We start from the raw sequence: 22115 nt of genomic DNA, 5'->3' as shown, positions 1-22115 counted from the left end.
GGTCTGCAAAAGGCTGGCAATACTCAAAATCTTCCCCGTCACGACTCAGTTCTTTGAAAGCTTGAGCCATGTGGTGCCAGAAGTTCAGGTTAGTCTCGTTGTTTCAGGTCTCGAAAGACTTGACACGGTGAGACTAACCCGAACTTCCGGCAATGCATGATTCAAGTTTTCAAGAGGCTAAGTTGATGTGTAAGAAGAAGGAATCCTAGTTCTTCTTTTGTTAAAGCCAGGTGAGGAGAAAAATTGGATTGGGGAGGTGTAATATAAGATAGAGAAAGATAGTGTGTGTGTGGGAGGGGGGGGGTGTACATGAGAAAGAGTGAGTGTATACATGCAAGTGTTCAGCCCTTCACATGTTATGAAATATAAAATGTGGCCTCGGATAAAAAAAAGAAAGGTTGAACAAGCCTAATTTATACCAACTGAAACCACGTGTAAACCCTCGCTCCTGATCTGCTCCTGGCCATGCCCCGTTTTTAGAGCCATGTATAAAATTTAAATGCTTACATTTCAGTTGAGGCCAATTGGCACCGATAATTGATTGTTTGGGCCCAATTAATGAAACTAATTGGATCTTTATTCAATTAAGTTGTGCACATGCCATATGAGGACGCACAATTCATAGCACCATATACAGGGCAGGATTAATTTGTCGAGGGCCCCTAGGCACACAAGTACACTGGGCCCCATGCCCAGCCCCACCCCACCATGCGTCCAGGCGGAAACAGGAAGCTGCATCAGAGGGAAGCTTTGGGCAAGCAGCACCGCTTGCACAATTACAGTTCCCGTTGCCTTTCTTACCCACGTTGCTTGCTCGTCTTACTTTCCGTTGATGGGGTGGGGCCACGTTGCCGATCGGGGTGGGGCCCGTGTTGCCGATCGGGGAGGGGAGGGTTCCGTATTGCCAATCAATGCTGGAGGGGCCCATCGCCATTTGGAAAAAGCAATGTTGATGTCCTCCTTCATTGGGCCCCCCTGACCATTTCGGGCCCTAGGCACGTGCCTACTTGGCCTATTGGTTAATCCTGCCCTGACCATATATAGTTTAGAATTCAGGGGTTAATCTCCCAGAGTTTATCAAAACAGTCAATGTTATAACAGGTGATGTGTGGTATTTATCTTTGCAGTAACTGTCTCATATACAGTCCATTTCCTTAGCCAGTCACCATAGAACTAAGATCTTCTTTCTCCGTTTACAAATATGTTTTATAGTGTTTTATATTTATAATGGATGGATATATAAGCAGTAGTCAAAAGCCTAGTCCAGTTGCTGTTTGAGCTAGATTGTATTTTTTATTTATTTATTTTTTTTTACATTATTCTATGATATCTCTATCAGTCTGGGACCCACATAGGATCATTGTGTATTTTGGCATGTACCTCCCTACATATGAGCTTGCAAAGCTTTTGTATTCAGTTTAACTTCCTCTTTAATTGTTTTTGCTGGGTTTTTTTTTTTTTTCTGAGGTTTAATGCTTGTCTTGGTTTCAGGTTATAAAGTAACTTCACCCTTATACAACTTCACTTCCTGGACACACAGGCAAATAATACATGCCACATGCTTCTCTCTTCTCAGAAGATGGCTGGGTCAGATGCTTTATTCTTTCTCCTGTCGTCAATGACAGTTCTCTCCTGGTCTTTACTGGTCACTGGTAATCAAAGATGGTGCTCTGAGGTATGTGAAGTCTGAAAATAAATTATTTACATGTTCTGTGACATTCAAATCTAAGCTTCCCGTGAGAATGGGGCTATGAAAGGAACGACAGGAGTTTCTTTCACAGACAGAGAGAGCTGAAGACTTTTGCATAAAGATAGTGGGTATTGAAACGTCTCTCACACAGATGCTGAAGATTTACCCACAGTCATTGAATGTTGAGGGGTCTCACACAGACATGAGTTTTGAAGGATCTCTCACAAAAAATATGAATGCTGATGGGTCTCAAACAGTGAATGGGTGTTGAGAGGTCTGTCACACAGTGACTGCTGAGGAGTTTCTTACACAGATAGTGGTCTCTTGCTGAGATGGTAGGTACTGAGAGGTCAAACAGATAGCTTGTGTTGAGAGGTCTCTCTCTTGGGCAGAGTGAGGAGATATCTTGTAAACAGACAGAAAAGTTTGGCAAGTCTTACTCATAGAAAGCAAAAACTGATAGAGTGCTCCTGGATTTGAGAGAGAAAGCAAGAACTGGGTATCTCACACTCAGTGTAGGCTGAACAGTCTCGCATGCAATGAAAACAGAGAGGTCTAATATACTATTAGAAAGACGTCAAACATTTTGTCACTACTGACCGGTGGGTTTCTGTACATTTCACACAGAGCTAGCACATATCCAAGGGTCTGACAATGAGTGAGATGTGGTGGTTAAGTTACTGAATGTAAGCACAGGCACTTCTTTTTATCAAGCTCACTAGAAACACTAAGTTTTGTAGCCTTTTCATCGAAGGCTTCCTGGAATCTAATAATATATTAGAATTAGGAAATCTGTGTACGAAGCAGTAGTCAGGGTTGGTCAGAAGTAATTTACTGATAGAAACTCAAAACCTTTTCCTTCGCTGCTTTGCCTTAAAACAGAGCTGCCAAGCTTTCAGGATATTCAAAATGAATATGCAAGACAGAAATTTGCTTACATGAGAAATAGCCCCCTTTCCGTATCTGCAAATTTGCATCATAGGTATTTGGTATGACTATCCTGGTTTAGCAATTTCCAGAGCTAATTTGAGATGCCTTTTTTGAAAAATAAATGTACAAAACTTTCAAACTAATGGTTTTATTTCCATAATCAGTTTTATTTTCCTGGTCTCTTATAGAGACTCTCTAGAGGCAGGTACAACCAGACAGTTGCTGTAACAGCTGCCAAGCAGTAAAATATCATATTAAGTGACACATGTTGGGTTGGGGGAAGATTGGATTAGGATTGGAGTGGTATCTGGGCATCCAAGTGGTAGATGAAATTTAATGTGGACAAATGCAAAGTGATGTGCATTGGGAAGAATAACCTGTATCACAGTTATCGGATGCTAGTGTCCACCTTGGGGATTAGCTCCCAAGAAAAGGATCTAGGTATCATCGTAGACAATAAAATGAAACCTTCTGCCCAATGTGCGGCGGTGGCCAAAAAAGCAAACAGGATGCTAGGAATTATTTTAAAAAAGGGATGGTTAATAAGACTAAGAATGTTATAATGCCTCTGTATCGCTCCACGGTGCAACCTCATCTGGAGTATTGCATTCAATTATGGTCTCCTTATCTCAAGAAAGATATAGTGGCACTAGAAAAGGTTCAAAGAAGAGCAACCAAGATAATAAATGGGATGGAACTCATCTCATATGAGGAAAGAGTAAAACAGTTAGGGCTCTTCAGCTTGGAAAAGAGACTGTTGAGGGGAGATATGATTGAAGTCTACAAAATCCTGAGTGGATTAGAATGGGTACAAGTGGATCAATTTTTCACTCCGTCAAAAATTACAAACACTAGGGGACACTCGATGAAGTTATAGGGAAATACTTTTAAAACCAATAGGAGGAAATTTTTTTTTCACTCAGAGAATAGTTAAGCTCTGAAATGCATTGCCAGTGCTTGTGGTAAGAGCGGATAGCATAGCTGGTTTTAAGAAAGGTTTGGACAATTTCCTGGAGGTAAAGTCCATAGTCTGTTATTTAGACAGATATGGAGGAAGCCACTGCTTGCCCTGGATCTGTAGCATTCAATATTGCTACTCCTTGGGTTTTGGCCAGGTACTAGTGACTTGGATTGGCCACCGTGAGAATGGGCTACCGGGCTTGATGGACCATTGGTCTGACCCAGTAAGGCTATTCTTATGTTCTTATGTGGTAGTCAGTGATAGCAATCATGGTTTATTTAAAACACTTATATACCTTGTGATGCTGTCCTAATTCCCGATAGCATCGCTGCACTTATCACCACATCAAAAGGTTGCATTAGATGCTGCCAAGCTACCAATAGCAGCCAAGATCTTCCTGATGTGAACCTCTCCCCTCTCCCTGTCAGTATGCCCACAGAATCAGGTCACCCAAGATAAACCCCCAAATTCAGTCTTTCGTATGATAAGCCCCCTATCCAGACACTCCATGATAAAATCCTCAAATCCAGGCACCAACCTAGACCCCCCCCCAAAGGCAAGTTTTCTCAATATAAGCCCTCCCAAACCCTACTCTGACCCTCTCCTCATTCCTGGCTCCCTGGTACTCACCCCTGCTAGTCTAATTTTACTAGGGCAGGAAGGTTATCCAGAACTGCTGGTAGCCTTGTGGTAGCACCAGTGGCGTACCTAGGGTATGTGGCACCCGGGGCCCATCATTTTTTGACACCCCCCCCCCCATGTAAAAAATTTTTTATTTTTTTTTTGCAATAACCATGAAATGGAATAAATGGTCAGAATAGAAACAGGCAGTGAAAATTTTCTTTTATTGAACCTCATATATGTAACCATTATTCCAAACATAACATAACATAAATTATGTCTAAATTGTCATGACATTAGAAGTACATATGGAGTAGTTGCAGGTGATGCTTGGGACAGTTCTGATTGTGTTAGTTCGGTTTTATGTGTTTTTTGAATAGAAGGGTTTTTATTTCTTTTTGAAGGTTTTGCAGTCTGTGGTTGATATCAATTGGTTGTAGAGTTGGGGGTCGAGTGTTGCAGCTCGAATGGCTAGGAGGTTGTCGAACAGTTTTTTTCTTTTGACGTTTTTGGTTGGAGGGTGTGTGAATGGTGCACAAGTTCTCCTATGTCTGTTTGAAGTGGATTGAATTATTTAGCTGAAGAAATTAGTTACCCCCCCATTCCACACACATTAATTCTCTTCCATTTTTGTTCCCATTATAAAAAACACTGATAAGTTCCCAGAAAAAAAATACATTAAAATAAGAAGTGAAAACAAAGGCCCCTACAGATGAGAACATAACATAAGAATAGCCTAACTGGGTCAGACCAATGGTCCATCATGCCCAGTAGCCCATTCTCATGGTAGCCAATCCAGGACACTAATACCTGGTCAAAACCCAAAGAGTAGCAACATTCCATGCTACCGATCCAGGGCAAGCAGACACTTCCCCCATGTCTTAATAACAGATTATGGACTTTTCCTCCAGGAATTTGTCCAAATCTTTCTTAAAACCAGCTACACTATCTGCTTTTACCATAACTTCTGGCCACTTCATTTTTAAGTTTAGATCTTTCCTTTCAAACAGAGACCTTGCTAAATGTCAAATACAGCACAAGGTAACTTCACATGGACTTAGCTGTGCAGGAAATGTGAATCTCCTCATACACCCACCATATAGTGCAAAAATGTGCAAAGGTCTGTTTTTTTCTTTCAATCACTACATAGCCTAATGCCACACAAGCAGCGCTGTTACAAACATATTCTGTAGGTCAATGCTAAGGATAACAAAGTTTCCTTCCTTGGACCAGAAGGAGATAAACCACTGGAAGAGATCCCAAAACAACACCCAAAGACCCACTCAGTGTGTGAATCAGTTGAGTGGAGTGGACTAACTGGGGGGTGGAAATGGGCCCGTAGTTTGCTCAGCAGAATTTCCCAGACCACCTCTTCCTCTCAACACATTGACACGCTGCCACCATCACCACTAGGAACACCTCACTGGGTAGGCCAGCTATGCTATAAACTTTATAAAACACTTTATTATATTTTCTTATAAAGCACATATTTTAACTGACCTCTCTGACATCCTCAGCCTTTCCATTCACAAAAATAGAAGGAAGAAAAGTTCCCATTTCCTGCTGTCTCATGTCCCCGGCCTATACAATATTTTTTTTCTGCAGACCCTTCAAAAGTCTGACCAAATCCTCGTTTCACTTGCATTATAAAGTACTGAGGATGCCATCTCTCCCCAATCCCAGGTCCTAAAGTCTAAGACAGTAGCGCAAACTAATGCTGCCAGATACAGGAAAAAAAAATTTTGATTCGATTCAGCCCTATTGAATTGGTTTTTCAATTCGATTTTCCTGCCCAGTTGGGTGATTTTTTTCAAAACTCCTGGTGGGTTTTATAGCTTTTTCACCCCCTTTGGCTTCTCCTAACCACACTGGCGCTGTGGTGTAAATAAAATAAAGAAACAAAAAGGACTTTTCCTCTTTCTGTTAAATCCTAGCTCACGTTTGCAGTCCAACACCAGCTCTGGCAGGATACACATTTCAAATCTGACATGTTATAATCACAAAACAGAAAATAAAATTAATTTTTCTACCTTTTGTTGTCTGGTTATATTTCAAATCTTGTTGGTCCAAGGCTCTGGTTTTCTTCTGATAACTTGCTTGCCAGGGTCTCCTTCTTTCTGCATGCTAACCATCCATCTGCCAACTCTGTCCTCCCTTTCCATTTCCCTTCCCTTCCCAGGAAGTCTGGTATCTTTCCTTTTTTTCATCTCCCTCCACAGATCCACCTTTTCTTAAATACCCTTTCATCCGGCATCTCTCCCTCCTTCCCCACCATCCCAGAGTCCACCATCTCTCCCTTTCTTTTCCTAATTACCCTCCTATCTAGTATCTCTATCCCTCCTCCACACCATCCCTTGTGTCCAATTTCTCTCCCTTTCTATTCCTTCCCTCCCTAAATCCCATGGTCCATCATCTCTCTCCCTCTCCTCTATTTTCAGACCCATTATTTCTTCCCCCCCCAAAGTTTGGCATATGCATGTCTCTTTGAACACCCCCTTCCCTCCGTGTACTTCTAAATCATGGTCCCCCCCCAAAGGCCTGTCCCCCCTTAAAGGTCTGCCTGTCCCACCTTGAAGGCCTGCACCCCCCTTGAAGGCCTGCACCCCCCTTGAAGGCCTGCACCCCCCCTTGAAGGCCTGTCCCCCCCTTGTAGGCCTGTCCCCCCCCTTGAAGGCCTGTCTCCCCCTTGAAGGCCTGCACCCCTGTCTGTCCCAGTGGGCTCACTATCTATCTAATGTACCTGGGGCAATGGGGAGATTAAATGACTTGCCCAGGGTCACAAGGAGTAGTGTGGATTTGAACCCACAACCTCAGGGTGCTGAGGCTGTAGCTCTAACTACTGTGCCACACTCTTGAATCTTCCCCTATCCCCTCTCCTTTGCTGATCCCTGGAAAAATATCTTGCGTGAAACTGGTCCTTGATGCAAAAAAAGACGGGGACTACTGCTATAAACTACATGAGGAAACAGATCTTGTCTGTTATTGGTCCTACTGAATGGAACAGACTTCCACCGAACATAAGGAAGCTGGACAATTTAAAATTGTTTAAAGCTCAATTGTGTCTACATATTTTGCACATGGCATTTGGCCAGTCCTGAATTCTTTATTTGTGATTTGTTCTGCTGGATTACTTATAGCTGTATGTGTGTCTATATTTTATTTCTTGTTTTTATTATGCATGTTTTACTGTAACCTGCCTTTGATAAAGGCAGGCTATAAATGTTTTAATAAATAGATATAAATAAGTAAGTGTAAGTGCCAGCACTAGATTTGATGATGATGCTGGCTAAACATGTATCCCTGTATGTTTAATATAGAGTGGGAGCCTAAAAGCTATTCCTCAAGGAGACAGGAACCTTGAAAGGATGTTTACGGACCATTTGTGAGGATAGAGATTCCTCTCCAAAGAGTTCATAGACAACCCCGCGAAAGACAAAGGCGCGCGCCGACAACTGAGCGCAAGACAGAGGCGCGCGCCGAAGAAAATTACAGTTTTTAGGGGCTCCGACGGGGGGGTTTGTTGGTGAGGCCCCCCCCAGTTTACTTAATAGAGATCGCGCCGGCGTTATGGGGGGTTTGGGGGGTTGTAACCCTCCACATTTTACTGTAAACTTAACTTTTTCCCTAAAAACAGGGAAAAAGTTAAGTTTTCAGTAAAATGTGGGGGGTTACAACCCCCCAAACCCCCCACAATGCCCCCACAACGCGGCGCGATCTCTGTTAAGTAAAGTGGGGGGTTCCCCCCCACGCCCCCCCCCCGTCGGAGCCCTAAAAACAGTAATTTTCTGCGGCGCGCGCCTCCGCGCTGCGCTCAATTGTCTGCACGCGCCTTTGTCCTGGCGCGCTTTTGACCTGACACCCTCCAAAGACAGGGTGCGTGTACTCATAAGCGCCCATCCTGTTCACATGAGTGCCTACAAATTTCAAATGCAAGCAAATCAGTTGTGCTTGTGTATACCTACAAATTAACATATACAGTATGCAATTGATTTGTGCATGTAAAACATTTTGGGTATACAATCCCCTGAATTCTATAAATGACGCTTTGAGTTATGAACGCAAATTGAATAACGAGCCAATTAGTGCTGATAATTGGCTTCTTATCAGGCAATTATTATCTTTAATTAGTTTTAATTTAAATTGATGCATGTACATTTAGATGCATGATCTACATCTAAAATTTACATTCAGCGTCAAAAAGGGGTGCAGAAATGGGAGGGTCATGGACGGATCATGGGTGTTCCTCAAAGTTCATAATTATAGAATAAGGGACATCCCCAGCTAAATATATGCATAAGGTTTTGCACCATGTTAGATGCAGCTCCCAGGCATAAGTGCTACTCTATAGTGGCGCCTGACTTTAGGTGCCGTATATAGAACAGCAGTTAGGCAGATTTTTTTCACAATGCCAATTTTATTAGGCAGAAAATATAAAATTCAGTCCAATGTGCACAATAATCATAAATGTGTTTAAAAAAACAAGAACATTTCCCCCCCTTCTCCCCAACTTCAAAATCTTCATTTAAAATGAAAATGAATTGAACTTTTCTCTGGCCATGTACAGTACATCTTTAACAAAGAGTGTGCATTATTTGAAATCATTACCATTAAAGGAGTTAAACTCTAAGTTAACTTATTATGCTTGTTAGAATGCCAACATCTGCAGAAGAATGTATTTCTCTGGAGTCCAGAGGTGAGCGACTGGCCTAACCTTCAAGAGACCTGATGGGGGATGCATGAAGCTCCAGTAACCCATCAAAGAAAGCTGGGTTGGAAGTGATTTTCTTATGCAGGGCTAAGCACAATAGCATGCAAATCACATGCAAGCTAATTATGCAGAGCAGCCCAGTAAAAAAGGGGAAGAACTGTGCCTGGTGCCTGCTCTGAAGAGCAAAGTGGTAGGCATAGCTCCTCCCCCTGTATGATCAGGAGCCTCAATCATATGAGTCAGAAGGGGAGAGCAGGGCTGTCGGCTCAACTGTGGCTAGTCTTTTCTTTTTTTTTTTTTTTAGCTGCTGTTGTGCATGTGTTGTGTGCACTGGACATATAAGGCATGATTTTTCTTGGTCTGCAAAAGGCTGGCAATACTCAAAATCTTCCCCGTCACGACTCAGTTCTTTGAAAGCTTGAGCCATGTGGTGCCAGAAGTTCAGGTTAGTCTCGTTGTTTCAGGTCTCGAAAGACTTGACACGGTGAGACTAACCCGAACTTCCGGCAATGCATGATTCAAGTTTTCAAGAGGCTAAGTTGATGTGTAAGAAGAAGGAATCCTAGTTCTTCTTTTGTTAAAGCCAGGTGAGGAGAAAAATTGGATTGGGGAGGTGTAATATAAGATAGAGAAAGATAGTGTGTGTGTGGGAGGGGGGGGTGTACATGAGAAAGAGTGAGTGTATACATGCAAGTGTTCAGCCCTTCACATGTTATGAAATATAAAATGTGGCCTCGGATAAAAAAAAGAAAGGTTGAACAAGCCTAATTTATACCAACTGAAACCACGTGTAAACCCTCGCTCCTGATCTGCCCCTGGCCATGCCCCGTTTTTAGAGCCATGTATAAAATTTAAATGCTTACATTTCAGTTGAGGCCAATTGGCACCGATAATTGATTGTTTGGGCCCAATTAATGAAACTAATTGGATCTTTATTCAATTAAGTTGTGCACATGCCCATATGAGGACGCACAATTCATAGCACCATATACAGGGCAGGATTAATTTGTCGAGGGCCCCTAGGCACACAAGTACACTGGGCCCCATGCCCAGCCCCACCCCACCATGCGTCCAGGCGGAAACAGGAAGCTGCATCAGAGGGAAGCTTTGGGCAAGCAGCACCGCTTGCACAATTACAGTTCCCGTTGCCTTTCTTACCCACGTTGCTTGCTCTTACTTTCCGTTGATGGGGTGGGGCCACGTTGCCGATCGGGGTGGGGCCCGTGTTGCCGATCGGGGAGGGGAGGGTTCCGTATTGCCAATCAATGCTGGAGGGGCCCATCGCCATTTGGAAAAAGCAATGTTGATGTCCTCCTTCATTGGGCCCCCCTGACCATTTCGGGCCCTAGGCACGTGCCTACTTGGCCTATTGGTTAATCCTGCCCTGACCATATATAGTTTAGAATTCAGGGGTTAATCTCCCAGAGTTTATCAAAACAGTCAATGTTATAACAGGTGATGTGTGGTATTTATCTTTGCAGTAACTGTCTCATATACAGTCCATTTCCTTAGCCAGTCACCATAGAACTAAGATCTTCTTTCTCCATTTACAAATATGTTTTATAGTGTTTTATATTTATAATGGATGGATATATAAGCAGTAGTCAAAAGCCTAGTCCAGTTGCTGTTTGAGCTAGATTGTATTTTTTATTTATTTATTTTTTTTTACATTATTCTATGATATCTCTATCAGTCTGGGACCCACATAGGATCATTGTGTATTTTGGCATGTACCTCCCTACATATGAGCTTGCAAAGCTTTTGTATTCAATTTAACTTCCTCTTTAATTGTTTTTGCTGGGTTTTTTTTTTTTTTTTTTCTGAGGTTTAATGCTTGTCTTGGTTTCAGGTTATAAAGTAACTTCACCCTTATACAACTTCACTTCCTGGACACACAGGCAAATAATACATGCCACATGCTTCTCTCTTCTCAGAAGATGGCTGGGTCAGATGCTTTATTCTTTCTCCTGTCGTCAATGACAGTTCTCTCCTGGTCTTTACTGGTCACTGGTAATCAAAGATGGTGCTCTGAGGTATGTGAAGTCTGAAAATAAATTATTTACATGTTCTGTGACATTCAAATCTAAGCTTCCCGTGAGAATGGGGCTATGAAAGGAACGACAGGAGTTTCTTTCACAGACAGAGAGAGCTGAAGACTTTTGCATAAAGATAGTGGGTATTGAAACGTCTCTCACACAGATGCTGAAGATTTACCCACAGTCATTGAATGTTGAGGGGTCTCACACAGACATGAGTTTTGAAGGATCTCTCACAAAAAATATGAATGCTGATGGGTCTCAAACAGTGAATGGGTGTTGAGAGGTCTGTCACACAGTGACTGCTGAGGAGTTTCTTACACAGATAGTGGTCTCTTGCTGAGATGGTAGGTACTGAGAGGTCAAACAGATAGCTTGTGTTGAGAGGTCTCTCTCTTGGGCAGAGTGAGGAGATATCTTGTAAACAGACAGAAAAGTTTGGCAAGTCTTACTCATAGAAAGCAAAAACTGATAGAGTGCTCCTGGATTTGAGAGAGAAAGCAAGAACTGGGTATCTCACACTCAGTGTAGGCTGAACAGTCTCGCATGCAATGAAAACAGAGAGGTCTAATATACTATTAGAAAGACGTCAAACATTTTGTCACTACTGACCGGTGGGTTTCTGTACATTTCACACAGAGCTAGCACATATCCAAGGGTCTGACAATGAGTGAGATGTGGTGGTTAAGTTACTGAATGTAAGCACAGGCACTTCTTTTTATCAAGCTCACTAGAAACACTAAGTTTTGTAGCCTTTTCATCGAAGGCTTCCTGGAATCTAATAATATATTAGAATTAGGAAATCTGTGTACGAAGCAGTAGTCAGGGTTGGTCAGAAGTAATTTACTGATAGAAACTCAAAACCTTTTCCTTCGCTGCTTTGCCTTAAAACAGAGCTGCCAAGCTTTCAGGATATTCAAAATGAATATGCAAGACAGAAATTTGCTTACGTGGGAAATAGCCCCCTTTCCGTATCTGCAAATTTGCATCATAGGTATTTGGTATGACTATCCTGGTTTAGCAATTTCCAGAGCTAATTTGAGATGCCTTTTTTGAAAAATAAATGTACAAAACTTTCAAACTAGTGGTTTTATTTCCATAATCAGTTTTATTTTCCTGGTCTCTTATAGAGACTCTCTAGAGGCAGGTACAACCAGACAGTTGCTGTAACAGCTGCCAAGCAGTAAAATATCATATTAAGTGACACATGTTGGGTTGGGGGAAGATTGGATTAGGATTGGAGTGGTGTCTGGGCATCCAAGTGGTAGATGAAATTTAATGTGGACAAATGCAAAGTGATGTGCATTGGGAAGAATAACCTGTATCACAGTTATCGGATGCTAGTGTCCACCTTGGGGATTAGCTCCCAAGAAAAGGATCTAGGTATCATCGTAGACAATAAAATGAAACCTTCTGCCCAATGTGCGGCGGTGGCCAAAAAAGCAAACAGGATGCTAGGAATTATTTTAAAAAAGGGATGGTTAACAAGACTAAGAATGTTATAATGCCTCTGTATCGCTCCACGGTGCAACCTCATCTGGAGTATTGCATTCAATTATGGTCTCCTTATCTCAAGAAAGATATAGTGGCACTAGAAAAGGTTCAAAGAAGAGCAACCAAGATAATAAAGGGGATGGAACTCCTCTCATATGAGGAAAGAGTAAAACAGTTAGGGCTCTTCAGCTTGGAAAAGAGACTGTTGAGGGGAGATATGATTGAAGTCTACAAAATCCTGAGTGGATTAGAATGGGTACAAGTGGATCAATTTTTCACTCCGTCAAAAATTACAAAGACTAGGGGACACTCGATGAAGTTATAGGGAAATACTTTTAAAACCAATAGGAGGAAATTTTTTTTTCACTCAGAGAATAGTTAAGCTCTGAAATGCATTGCCAGTGCTTGTGGTAAGAGCGGATAGCATAGCTGTTTTTAAGAAAGGTTTGGACAATTTCCTGGAGGTAAAGTCCATAGTCTGTTATTTAGACAGATATGGGGGAAGCCACTGCTTGCCCTGGATCTGTAGCATTCAATATTGCTACTCCTTGGGTTTTGGCCAGGTGCTAGTGACTTGGATTGGCCACTGTGAGAACGGGCTACCGGGCTTGATGGACCATTGGTCTGACCCAGTAAGGCTATTCTTATGTTCTTATGTGGCAGTCAGTGATAGCAATCATGGTTTATTTAAAACACTTATATACCTTGTGATGCTGTCCTAATTCCCGATAGCATCGCTGCACTTATCACCACATCAAAAGGTTGCATTAGATGCTGCCAAGCTACCAATAGCAGCCAAGATCTTCCTGATGTGAACCTCTCCCCTCTCCCTGTCAGTATGTCACCCAAGATAAACCCCCAAATTCAGTCTTTCGTATGATAAGCCCCCTATCCAGACACTCCATGATAAAATCCTCAAATCCAGGCACCAACCTAGACCCCCCCAAAGGCAAGTTTTCTCAATATAAGCCCTCCCAAACCCTACTCTGATCCTCTCCTCATTCCTGGCTCCCTGGTACTCACCCCTGCTAGTCTAATTTTACTAGGGCAGGAAGGGTATCCAGAACTGCTGGTAGCCTTGTGGTAGCACCACTGGCTATGAAAGGAGCGATTGTCTTTATATGGAATTGGCAACCTCTAGCAGTAGTTTCTCATTGTTACCAACAGGGGTCACCCTTCATTGTAAAAGTAATGGCAGAATGATCCTCGCAGTATCGTAAGGCTAATGCTAGAAGTCATAGCTGCTACTTTGGACCCAAGTGTCTCTGGGAAGTAGTGGAGGGGAACCACTCCTGCCCTAGTCCACTAGACTACCAAGGAGACACATGGGTGATCCCCAGGTGATCATGGGTAAGGAGAGGTTATTTATGTTATGCTTTGCTTAGAAGGGAGTGAGTTTAGTGATAGTGAATTTTTATTTAGTTTCCTTGGTATTAAAGTTTAGTTCTTGATAAATGTCTTTTCTTGATTGGACTTTTGGGTAATATGAATGGAAGTTACTGTATTTCTGCTCTTTTTGTTTTATTGTTTGATTTCTTGATGCATGATATATATATATATATACATTTTTTAAAGTGAATAGGTGATACTGAAAGTTTCTGGGAAATCCTTTCTGAAGACCCCACCTCCCCAAGCATATTCCTTCCTTCCCAAGACCTCGTAGTCTCCCGGGTCCATTTAAAGGATGCTGCTGTCTACACTGTTCTGGGTTCAAAATGACAACTGCCACTTTTAGAGGTCACTGACCCCACTACTGAAAAAAGCTGATCTAGAACATTCCTCCCCTTCCAGCTATCATCCTATAGCAAATATTCCTCTCCTGACCAAAATGCTCGAGGCTATTATATCCACTCAGCTCTCATCTTAAATTGAGAGATTCTCCATTCTATTACCTTGCCAATATGGCTTCAGACCCAATTTCAGCACTGAATCCCTGCTGGCATCTTTAATCTCAAAGATTCAACAACTTCAATCTCGTAATAAGTTTGCTATCCTACTACAATTCGATCTATCTGTGGCCTTTGATGTTGTCCACCACGATATTCTAATTTACCAACTTTCTGAGATAGGCATTGATTCCACAGTCTTAGACTGGTTCTCAAAATTTTTATGATCCCGCTCTTACACTGTTAACATGAATGGAACCATGTCTTCTCCTTGGAGACTGCTATGTGGTGTTCCCCAGGGATCACCCCTATCCCCTATTCTTTTCAACATTTATATGTCTTCTTTAAAATTCTTCCATCTATCTCCCTTTGAAACTCTATTTACATATGCAGATGACATCCTTGTCCTTCTCGAGATAGATTCAAACCTCACTAATCTCACCAAAAATATAACAGCTTGCATAACGAAACTCCAATCCTGGGCCCTCTCTGTACATATGAAGCTGAATGAGTCCAAAACAAAACAACTCTGGCTTGGCCCAAAATTAGATCAGTTACCCACGCTCATTCCATTACCTTCTGGTCCCTCACTATAGATCAAATTCTCAAGCAAAGTTTTGGGCATCATTATTGACTCTACACTTTCCTTTAATGATCATCTCAACTCTCTGGTAAAAAAATGTTTTTTAGTCTTCACATGCTGAGGAAAGTGAGATCCTGCTTCCACCAACAACATTTTGCTGTCCTTGTATAATCAATCATTCTTTCCAGACTGGACTATTGTAATTCCATCTATCTAAGTCTAACCAAGAAAAATATTCAAAGACTTCAGCGGATCCAGAACACTGCGGTTAGGTTGATCTTCGCAAAAAGCAAATTTGATCATGTTTCCCTGCTTCTGTCAAAACTTCACTGGCTTCCGGTGATTTCTAGGATTCACTTTAAATGTACCTGCCTAATTTTCAAGATCCTATATGGCATTCTTCCTCCCCTAATCCCACTATCCTGGAATTCTTCGAGACCTGACACTACCTGATCCGCCCACAAACTCAAACTATCTTTCCTCTCGTTAAAAGGTGTCATGTATGCAGGTAAATTAGGGAAATCCCTTTTCTTCAAATTCACTGAGCTTTGGAATAACCTCCCTGCCCCACTGCGGAACCTAGGCTCATTCCAATTATTCCAAAAATATCTGAAAACCTGGCTTTTCTCCAAAACATAAAGCTATCTATTTAAAATGTAAAGCTAGCTATCCTCTTCATAACCTCTAATTTCTTATTACGTCCTTCCCTCATTTATTGAATTACCTGTAAACCGTGCCAAGCTCTATCTTTATGGAGATGATGCAGTATACAAACTTAAGGTTTAGTTTAGTTTAGGTCACAGTTGCCATTATGAATATAGAGCTGGCATGGGCAGCAATGACTGGGGCTCATAGAACACCAGGGCATCTTTCAAGTGGACCTGGAGTAGCCTATGAAGAGGTAGAGATCCTCAGGATGGATGGATGATCTTTGTTAGTGGGGTAGGGGGCTTTGTTCCAGTGGTGGGGGCTTTCAGGAGGGATGGATGTACTTGGGGAGGTGTAGGGAGAAGACTAAGTGATAAGCCCTCACCTCTGCTACTGCTGGCAGTATTCGCACTATAAGGAGACAAGGTGGTAGAATACTTACTGATCCCCACAAGTGAATAAAGAGCAGAGAGAACCTACCACCTTAGCAGTAGCTGTCAAAGTAACATAGGAGTGAAGGGAATGGATGGGCATAGGTATAGCACCCCTGCCTCCATTGTGCCCTTTGCAGTTGCACTGACCATACATACTTCACTAAGTACAACCTGCCTCCACCACCTATTTAGAGCCATTTGGGGAGACATTAAAATTCTGACATTCCGTACAAATGTAAGTGAGATTTCCTCTCAACTGGCTAGGAAAGATTTGTTTTCTCAGCAGACTCTGTATTATGGAAACTCGAATAAAATGGGAAGATTATTGGCTAATTATCTCAAAGCCAAAAAAAGAAAAGATTACTGCTATAAAAGATGAGAAGGGTGAAACTCATTCTCAAATTGGAAATATTTTAAAACAATTTTTGAAATATTATAAAGCTTTATATTCTTCTGAGCTTTATTCAAATAAAGAACTTGTAGGTTTAGAGTTTTTAAAGTTAATAAAGGGGTCAAAAATCCCTGAGCATATAAAGAGAGATCTTAAGGCACCTATATCATTGAAAGAACTTCAGATAACATTGATGTCCATTAGAGTTGGATCCGCTCCAGGTGGTGATGGGTTCACTGTAGAGTTTTACAAATCATTCCAAATTATATTATTACCTCATCTTTTAAATTTATATCAGGCTCAACTAACTACAGGTTGTATTTCGAGTATTATGGCAGAATCTTTAACTATTGTTTTACCGAACCCAAATAAAGATCCCATGTTGGTTTCAAATTACAGGCCTATTTCTTTGATTAATGTAGATGGAAAACTTCTGGCTAAGTTATTGGCTTTATGCTTGGCCAAGGCGCTCCCTTATATTATTATTATGCACCAAATGGGTTTTGTTGCTCAGACATTCATCAAACAACACCAGACTGGCTTTTCATATGTTAAATTTAACAAAAGCTATGGAAGATCCGGCCTTCTGTGTATCTTTGGATGCAGAGAATGCCTTTGATTGTGTGTACTGGACCTTTATGTATCAAGCAATGGATTGGTTTGGTACAGATTCAGGATTTATACAAATGATTCAAACCTTGTATAGTTCCCCTTCTGCCAGATTATATATTAATAATACTTTTTCAGAACGTTTTCGACTGGAGAGGGGAATTAGATAAGGATGTCCATTATCTCCTTTGCTTTTTGATATTGTTTTGGAACCCTTGTTATTGGCTATTCAACAGGCAAGGGAGATTCAGGGTATTTATGCAGGTCGGGAATATAAGGTCTTTGCTTATGCAGATGACATTTTGCTTTATTTGAGGAATCCTGGATCTACTATCCCACATTTACTGGATTTGATTGACTAATTTGGTAAATTTTCTGGATATAAAATAAATTGGAGTAAATCAGAGGTTCTTCCGCTAAATCAGTGGTCTCAAACTCAAACGCTTTGCAGGGCCACATTTTGGATTTGTAGGTACTTGGAGGGCCTCAGAAAAAAATAGTTAATGTCTTATTAAAGAAATGACAATTTTGCAAGAGTTAAAACTCTTTATAAATCTTTCCTTTTGGCTAATTTTTAATAATAATATTGTAATTTATAGCTAAAGAGACATATGATCAAGAAACTGTTTTATTTTATTTTTGTGATTATGATAAACATACCGAGGGCCGCTTGTGGCCCTTGGGCCGTGAGTTTGAGACCACTGCGCTAAATGTACACTGTCCAAAAGAATTATTTGACTCATTTCCCTTTTCTTTGGAAGGATGAGGGTATAAAATATTTAGGCATTTGGATTCAAAAAACGCTGGAAGAGACAATGAAAGTAAATGAAAAATCTTTATTGCTGAAGGTTTCAGAGATGTGTGATCAATGGAATCCCTTACATCTGTCTTGGTGGGGGAGAGTTCAAACGGTTAAAATGATGATTTTGCCTGTGGTTTGCTACCAAATGGGTATGTTGCCAGTTTATTTTCAGGGGTCCTTTTATAAGAAATTGAATAGTATTCTCACTAAATTTATTTGGGTGGGTAAAACTGCTCGAGTTGCTTTAGTATCTTTACAAAAACCAATTGCGGTGGGTGGGGTAAATTTTCCAAACTTTTATAAGTACCATCAGGCCTATATACTGCATCAGGTTATGTATTGGATCCTTCCTGAGCTCATGGAGCATCTTCCGGACTGGCTTTACTTGGAATGGCAACTCCTGTCTCCATTGTGTTTATGTCATGTTTTAAGTATCAAGTTACCTAGGCTTTATAAGGACAATAGAATTTTAGTTTCCACATGGCAAACATTAAGGGCTCCTTTTATCAAGGTTTGGTAGGGGTTTAATACGGGGAATTCCGTGTGTTAAACTGACTGCCGCACTAGTTGCTAACGCCTCCATTGACAAGGCATTAGTTTTTTGGCTTGCTGCAAGGTTTAGCGCGTGATGAAATGTCCAATGCGCTAACCCCCGTAGCGCACCTTGATAAAAGGAGCCCTAAAATTAATTAATAACCTAACACCTATTCCGATTCATCAATCCACGTGTCAATCCTTATGGTTGAACTCCAAGATTCCAATTGGCAGGTTTAAGATCATCTGGAAGCATTGGATGCAGGCAGGTATACGTACATTGGATGATGTGTTATCAAACGGGAGCCTGCTTGAATTTTTACAACTGCAACTATCATTTGGCATTGCAAAGCCTCAAAAATATAAGTGGTTGCAGTTGAAGCAGACCATTTAGAAGGGGTTCCCTGATTGGCGAAACTTGAAACCTGAGGAGTAGTGGCTCGTGGCCAGTAGGGGGTGATGTTTATGGGACGGTAATGGAATGGATATCGGAACATGATAGTGCAGTATTATTGTGGAGTTTTTCTACAAAAGTGCCTGTTTTTTGTATGATTCTGGGTAATTCTAGTTAGATACAAGCATATGTGTTAGTTAAGGCCACGCTCAATAGAAGCGTACGAAAAAAGATGAATAAAAATCTAAATATAAATGTAGCTAAAGCCAGAAAAACACACTACAGATTAATATAAGGGAAAGCATAATAATATCTGTTTATGTACTTTGCTGTTGGGCCAGATCATGGAGGAAATCATAAAGGATACATGGACTTCATTTTGGTTCTTCGTTTTGCTATATCTGCTATGTTTTTGGAATCCATTTTGGGTTCTCTGTCTTTTCTATATCTTCTCAGTCTTTGGAATCCATTTTTTTTCCAAGTCTTTGTTCTCAGCATCGTGGTGTTAATTAATACCACATGTGCTTGCTTTAGACTGGTTAGGAAGATAACATGTCCCAAACTAAGATATAACAGGAATTAAATATAGTTATGAATGAAAATTATGTATGGAAGGCTTGGCCAAGCAAGTATGAATCAAGCAAATATGACTGAAGTATGTGAGTGTATGGCTGTGTATTGAACAAAAGAATTGGTAGAAGAACATAATATATATATATTTGCAACCTAAAGAAATTCAAAGGGCACATCTGGACATAATTAACAGTCTCTAGCATAGAGAGGGGAAACCAGCCCCTCCTCCTCCAGGCTAAGGTTTCTGTGTGCAGATCCATAAGCTGTCAGCTTAGGGAGAGTTTTTTCCTCTAAGGCTGACAACTTTTCAGAATGGAAGGGCTGAGAACTTTTCAGCACCCTGGTAATAATTGTAAATTCTCTGAAATAAGTTTTAAGAATAATAAAGGAATATTGGAAATGTTATGAATATAAGCAAACAAATGTAATTTTTACTTTGTCTAACTTTTAAGACCACCCATGTTATTTTATTGGTTGTCAACCTGATGATGTCACAATGAGACAAAAGTATATAATAGAGGGTCATGAGATCCTGAGGTGAGCTCGTTATCAGAAGGCCAGCATTTGGTAACTATAACGATCTCCCATTAGCGCAACTGTTAATGCAAGCAATTATGCTTTATTCTTTTGATCTCATAATGGAAAAATAGAAACAATAATTCAATAAATCTTAATTATAATTTTTAAAACCTTGCGCTGGTGTCATTTTGCATGTTTTATTATTTTTCAAACCTTGAGCTTTCAAGAGGCATCGATGTCCCTTGCTCAAACCTCAGTATAGCTTGCTGGGTCTCTGCTTCCAGACAGATTTCCTAGGGCATCAGGCCGCCAAGTGGTACAAATTAATATCAGAATATTTGAATAAGAATCCAAAAACAGGCTTAAAAGATATTTGGAGCATTGAGATTAAGCAGCAGATTTCTGCGTTTCAATGGCCACAAATTTGGACTTGGAGGATGAGATGTACAGCATCTATGAGACAAAAATGTATTTTTTTTGTTGCATAGAAGTTTTTGGAGCCCTGTTAGATTACAAAAATTAGATAGTTCTAAGTCAAATAGATGCTGGCATTGTCATCTCGATATAGGGACACTGGTTCATCTGCTTTTCTTTTGTCCCTTGATACTTAAATTTTGGCAATCCATTTTGAGTCAAATCAATAGAATACTAGAAAATCCAGTGGCATTGACATATGATACAGTGCTGTTTGGCATGTTAATGAGGACCAAGAGTCCAATAACTTCCCATAACAACAAATTACTTTTCATCACGATAGGAGTTGCTATACAGCTTATTCTGAAAAACTGGAAAAATTGGGATAGATTAAACTATAGCTTTTGGTGGGAATCCTTGTGCGAGACTTATAAATTTGAACATATGAGAGCAATACAATTGGGACATTATAAAAAATTTAAGGATGTTTGGGGCCTATTGAAAAAATTTTGTAAAGATTGATTATTGGATTTAGCCCTTTGATATATGCATCCAGGATAGGTGGGTGGGAGGGGTGGTATGTAATTAATTCATTATTGGATTGCAAGGTTGTTTATCTTGTTCATTTACATTATATTAAATATTTTTACACTTTTAAGAAGGATGGGTGCGGATGGGGAGGGGGTTATGGATTTATTGTATCATTAGAAGGAATTGAGTGTTGTCTATTGAGTTAATTGATTGATAATATGTTGCACTTTAAGCTAGTTTTAAAATGAATAAAGATTTTTAAAAAAGTTTTTAGAACAAGCAAAGGAAGGAAGAGTTCTTGCCTCAATAATTGTCGAACAAAACAAAAAAGGTAAGTGAGATGTCTAAAACTTCAACCATCGGGACTGTTATTAAAAGTCTCAATCTCAGTCACAAAACTGAAGAGTGAGGACCTCACTCTTCAGTTTTGTGATTGTGAGATTGAGACTTTGAATAGTGAACAGTCCCATTAGTTGAAGTTGTGGACATCTCGCTTGCCTATCTGATAGTTTTTGCTAGTTATGGCATTTGATAAAATTTTGGTTTTCCCTTTGATCGACACTAAATTCTCAGGAGATGACAGCAAAGGATGTGAGAATTCTAACAGATGGATTTTATTTTCAAACGGCATGTGCCATGAATATGCACACTCAGTTGTTGCTCCATAATAAGTGTTCACGCTTTGCATCTGATGTACACCAAATTTTCAGGACATATCTTTAGTTTCTTCTGGAGCAGTGTCTCAGTCATCTTGTGCCTACTATGACTTAATGAACTTCATTCTTAGGTCAGCATACATATGTGATTTCAATCTGCCCATACTTGCATCATGCCAAAGAGAGCTTCCCTCTGGAGTTCATAAGATGTAACATGTATAGTCAACTTATCAAATTGTACTTGAAAATTCATTTTCATCAAGTCTCTGGCATTCAAAATTATGGGAAATATTTCTGTATCTTTCTGCCACATTTTCTTGGTCTCACATTCCATTTCTTGGTAGTTGAGAATCTTCTCTCTCTCCACACAATTCACAGAATAATTACTTGCCACTGACATCTCTTTTATAAATATAGTTGTGTTTTTTTTCCTTCACCACTATGTCTGGTTTTGATGCATGCAGTGTTTTATTGATTAGATTGGGAAAGCCCCAAATGTTCCCAGACATGCCAAGCTACACACATTCGGCAAGTCTCTTTTATTAATATAGTTGTTGGTTTTTTTCCTTCACCACTATGTGTGGTTTTGATGATTCTAGTGTTTTATTGGTTAGAATGGGAAAGCCCCAAATATTCCCAGACATGCCAAACTACACACATTTGGCGTGGGAGACATACATTTGGGAGACATACATACTTTC

At 40.5% G+C, this 22115-nt stretch overlaps 1 protein-coding gene across 1 annotated transcript in view; it reads left to right on the top strand.

The window, feature by feature from the left end:
- The first annotated feature begins 1638 nt into the window (after positions 1–1638).
- TLR4 (toll like receptor 4) overlaps positions 1639–22115 on the top strand; it is a 66447-nt gene continuing 45970 nt past the window's right edge. The window contains exons 1-2 of the mRNA XM_033959810.1: positions 1639–1675; positions 10760–10943. Of these exons, the coding sequence (XP_033815701.1) occupies positions 10827–10943 (117 nt within the window). The 5' untranslated portion in view covers positions 1639–1675; positions 10760–10826. The remainder of the gene's footprint in view (positions 1676–10759; positions 10944–22115) is intronic.

The sequence above is a fragment of the Geotrypetes seraphini genome, chromosome 10, assembly GCF_902459505.1.
Source record: "Geotrypetes seraphini chromosome 10, aGeoSer1.1, whole genome shotgun sequence".
Taxonomy (NCBI): domain Eukaryota; kingdom Metazoa; phylum Chordata; class Amphibia; order Gymnophiona; family Dermophiidae; genus Geotrypetes; species Geotrypetes seraphini.
The sequence above is the reverse complement of the archived record's forward strand: the minus strand, read 5'-3'. Positions and strand labels throughout refer to the sequence as shown.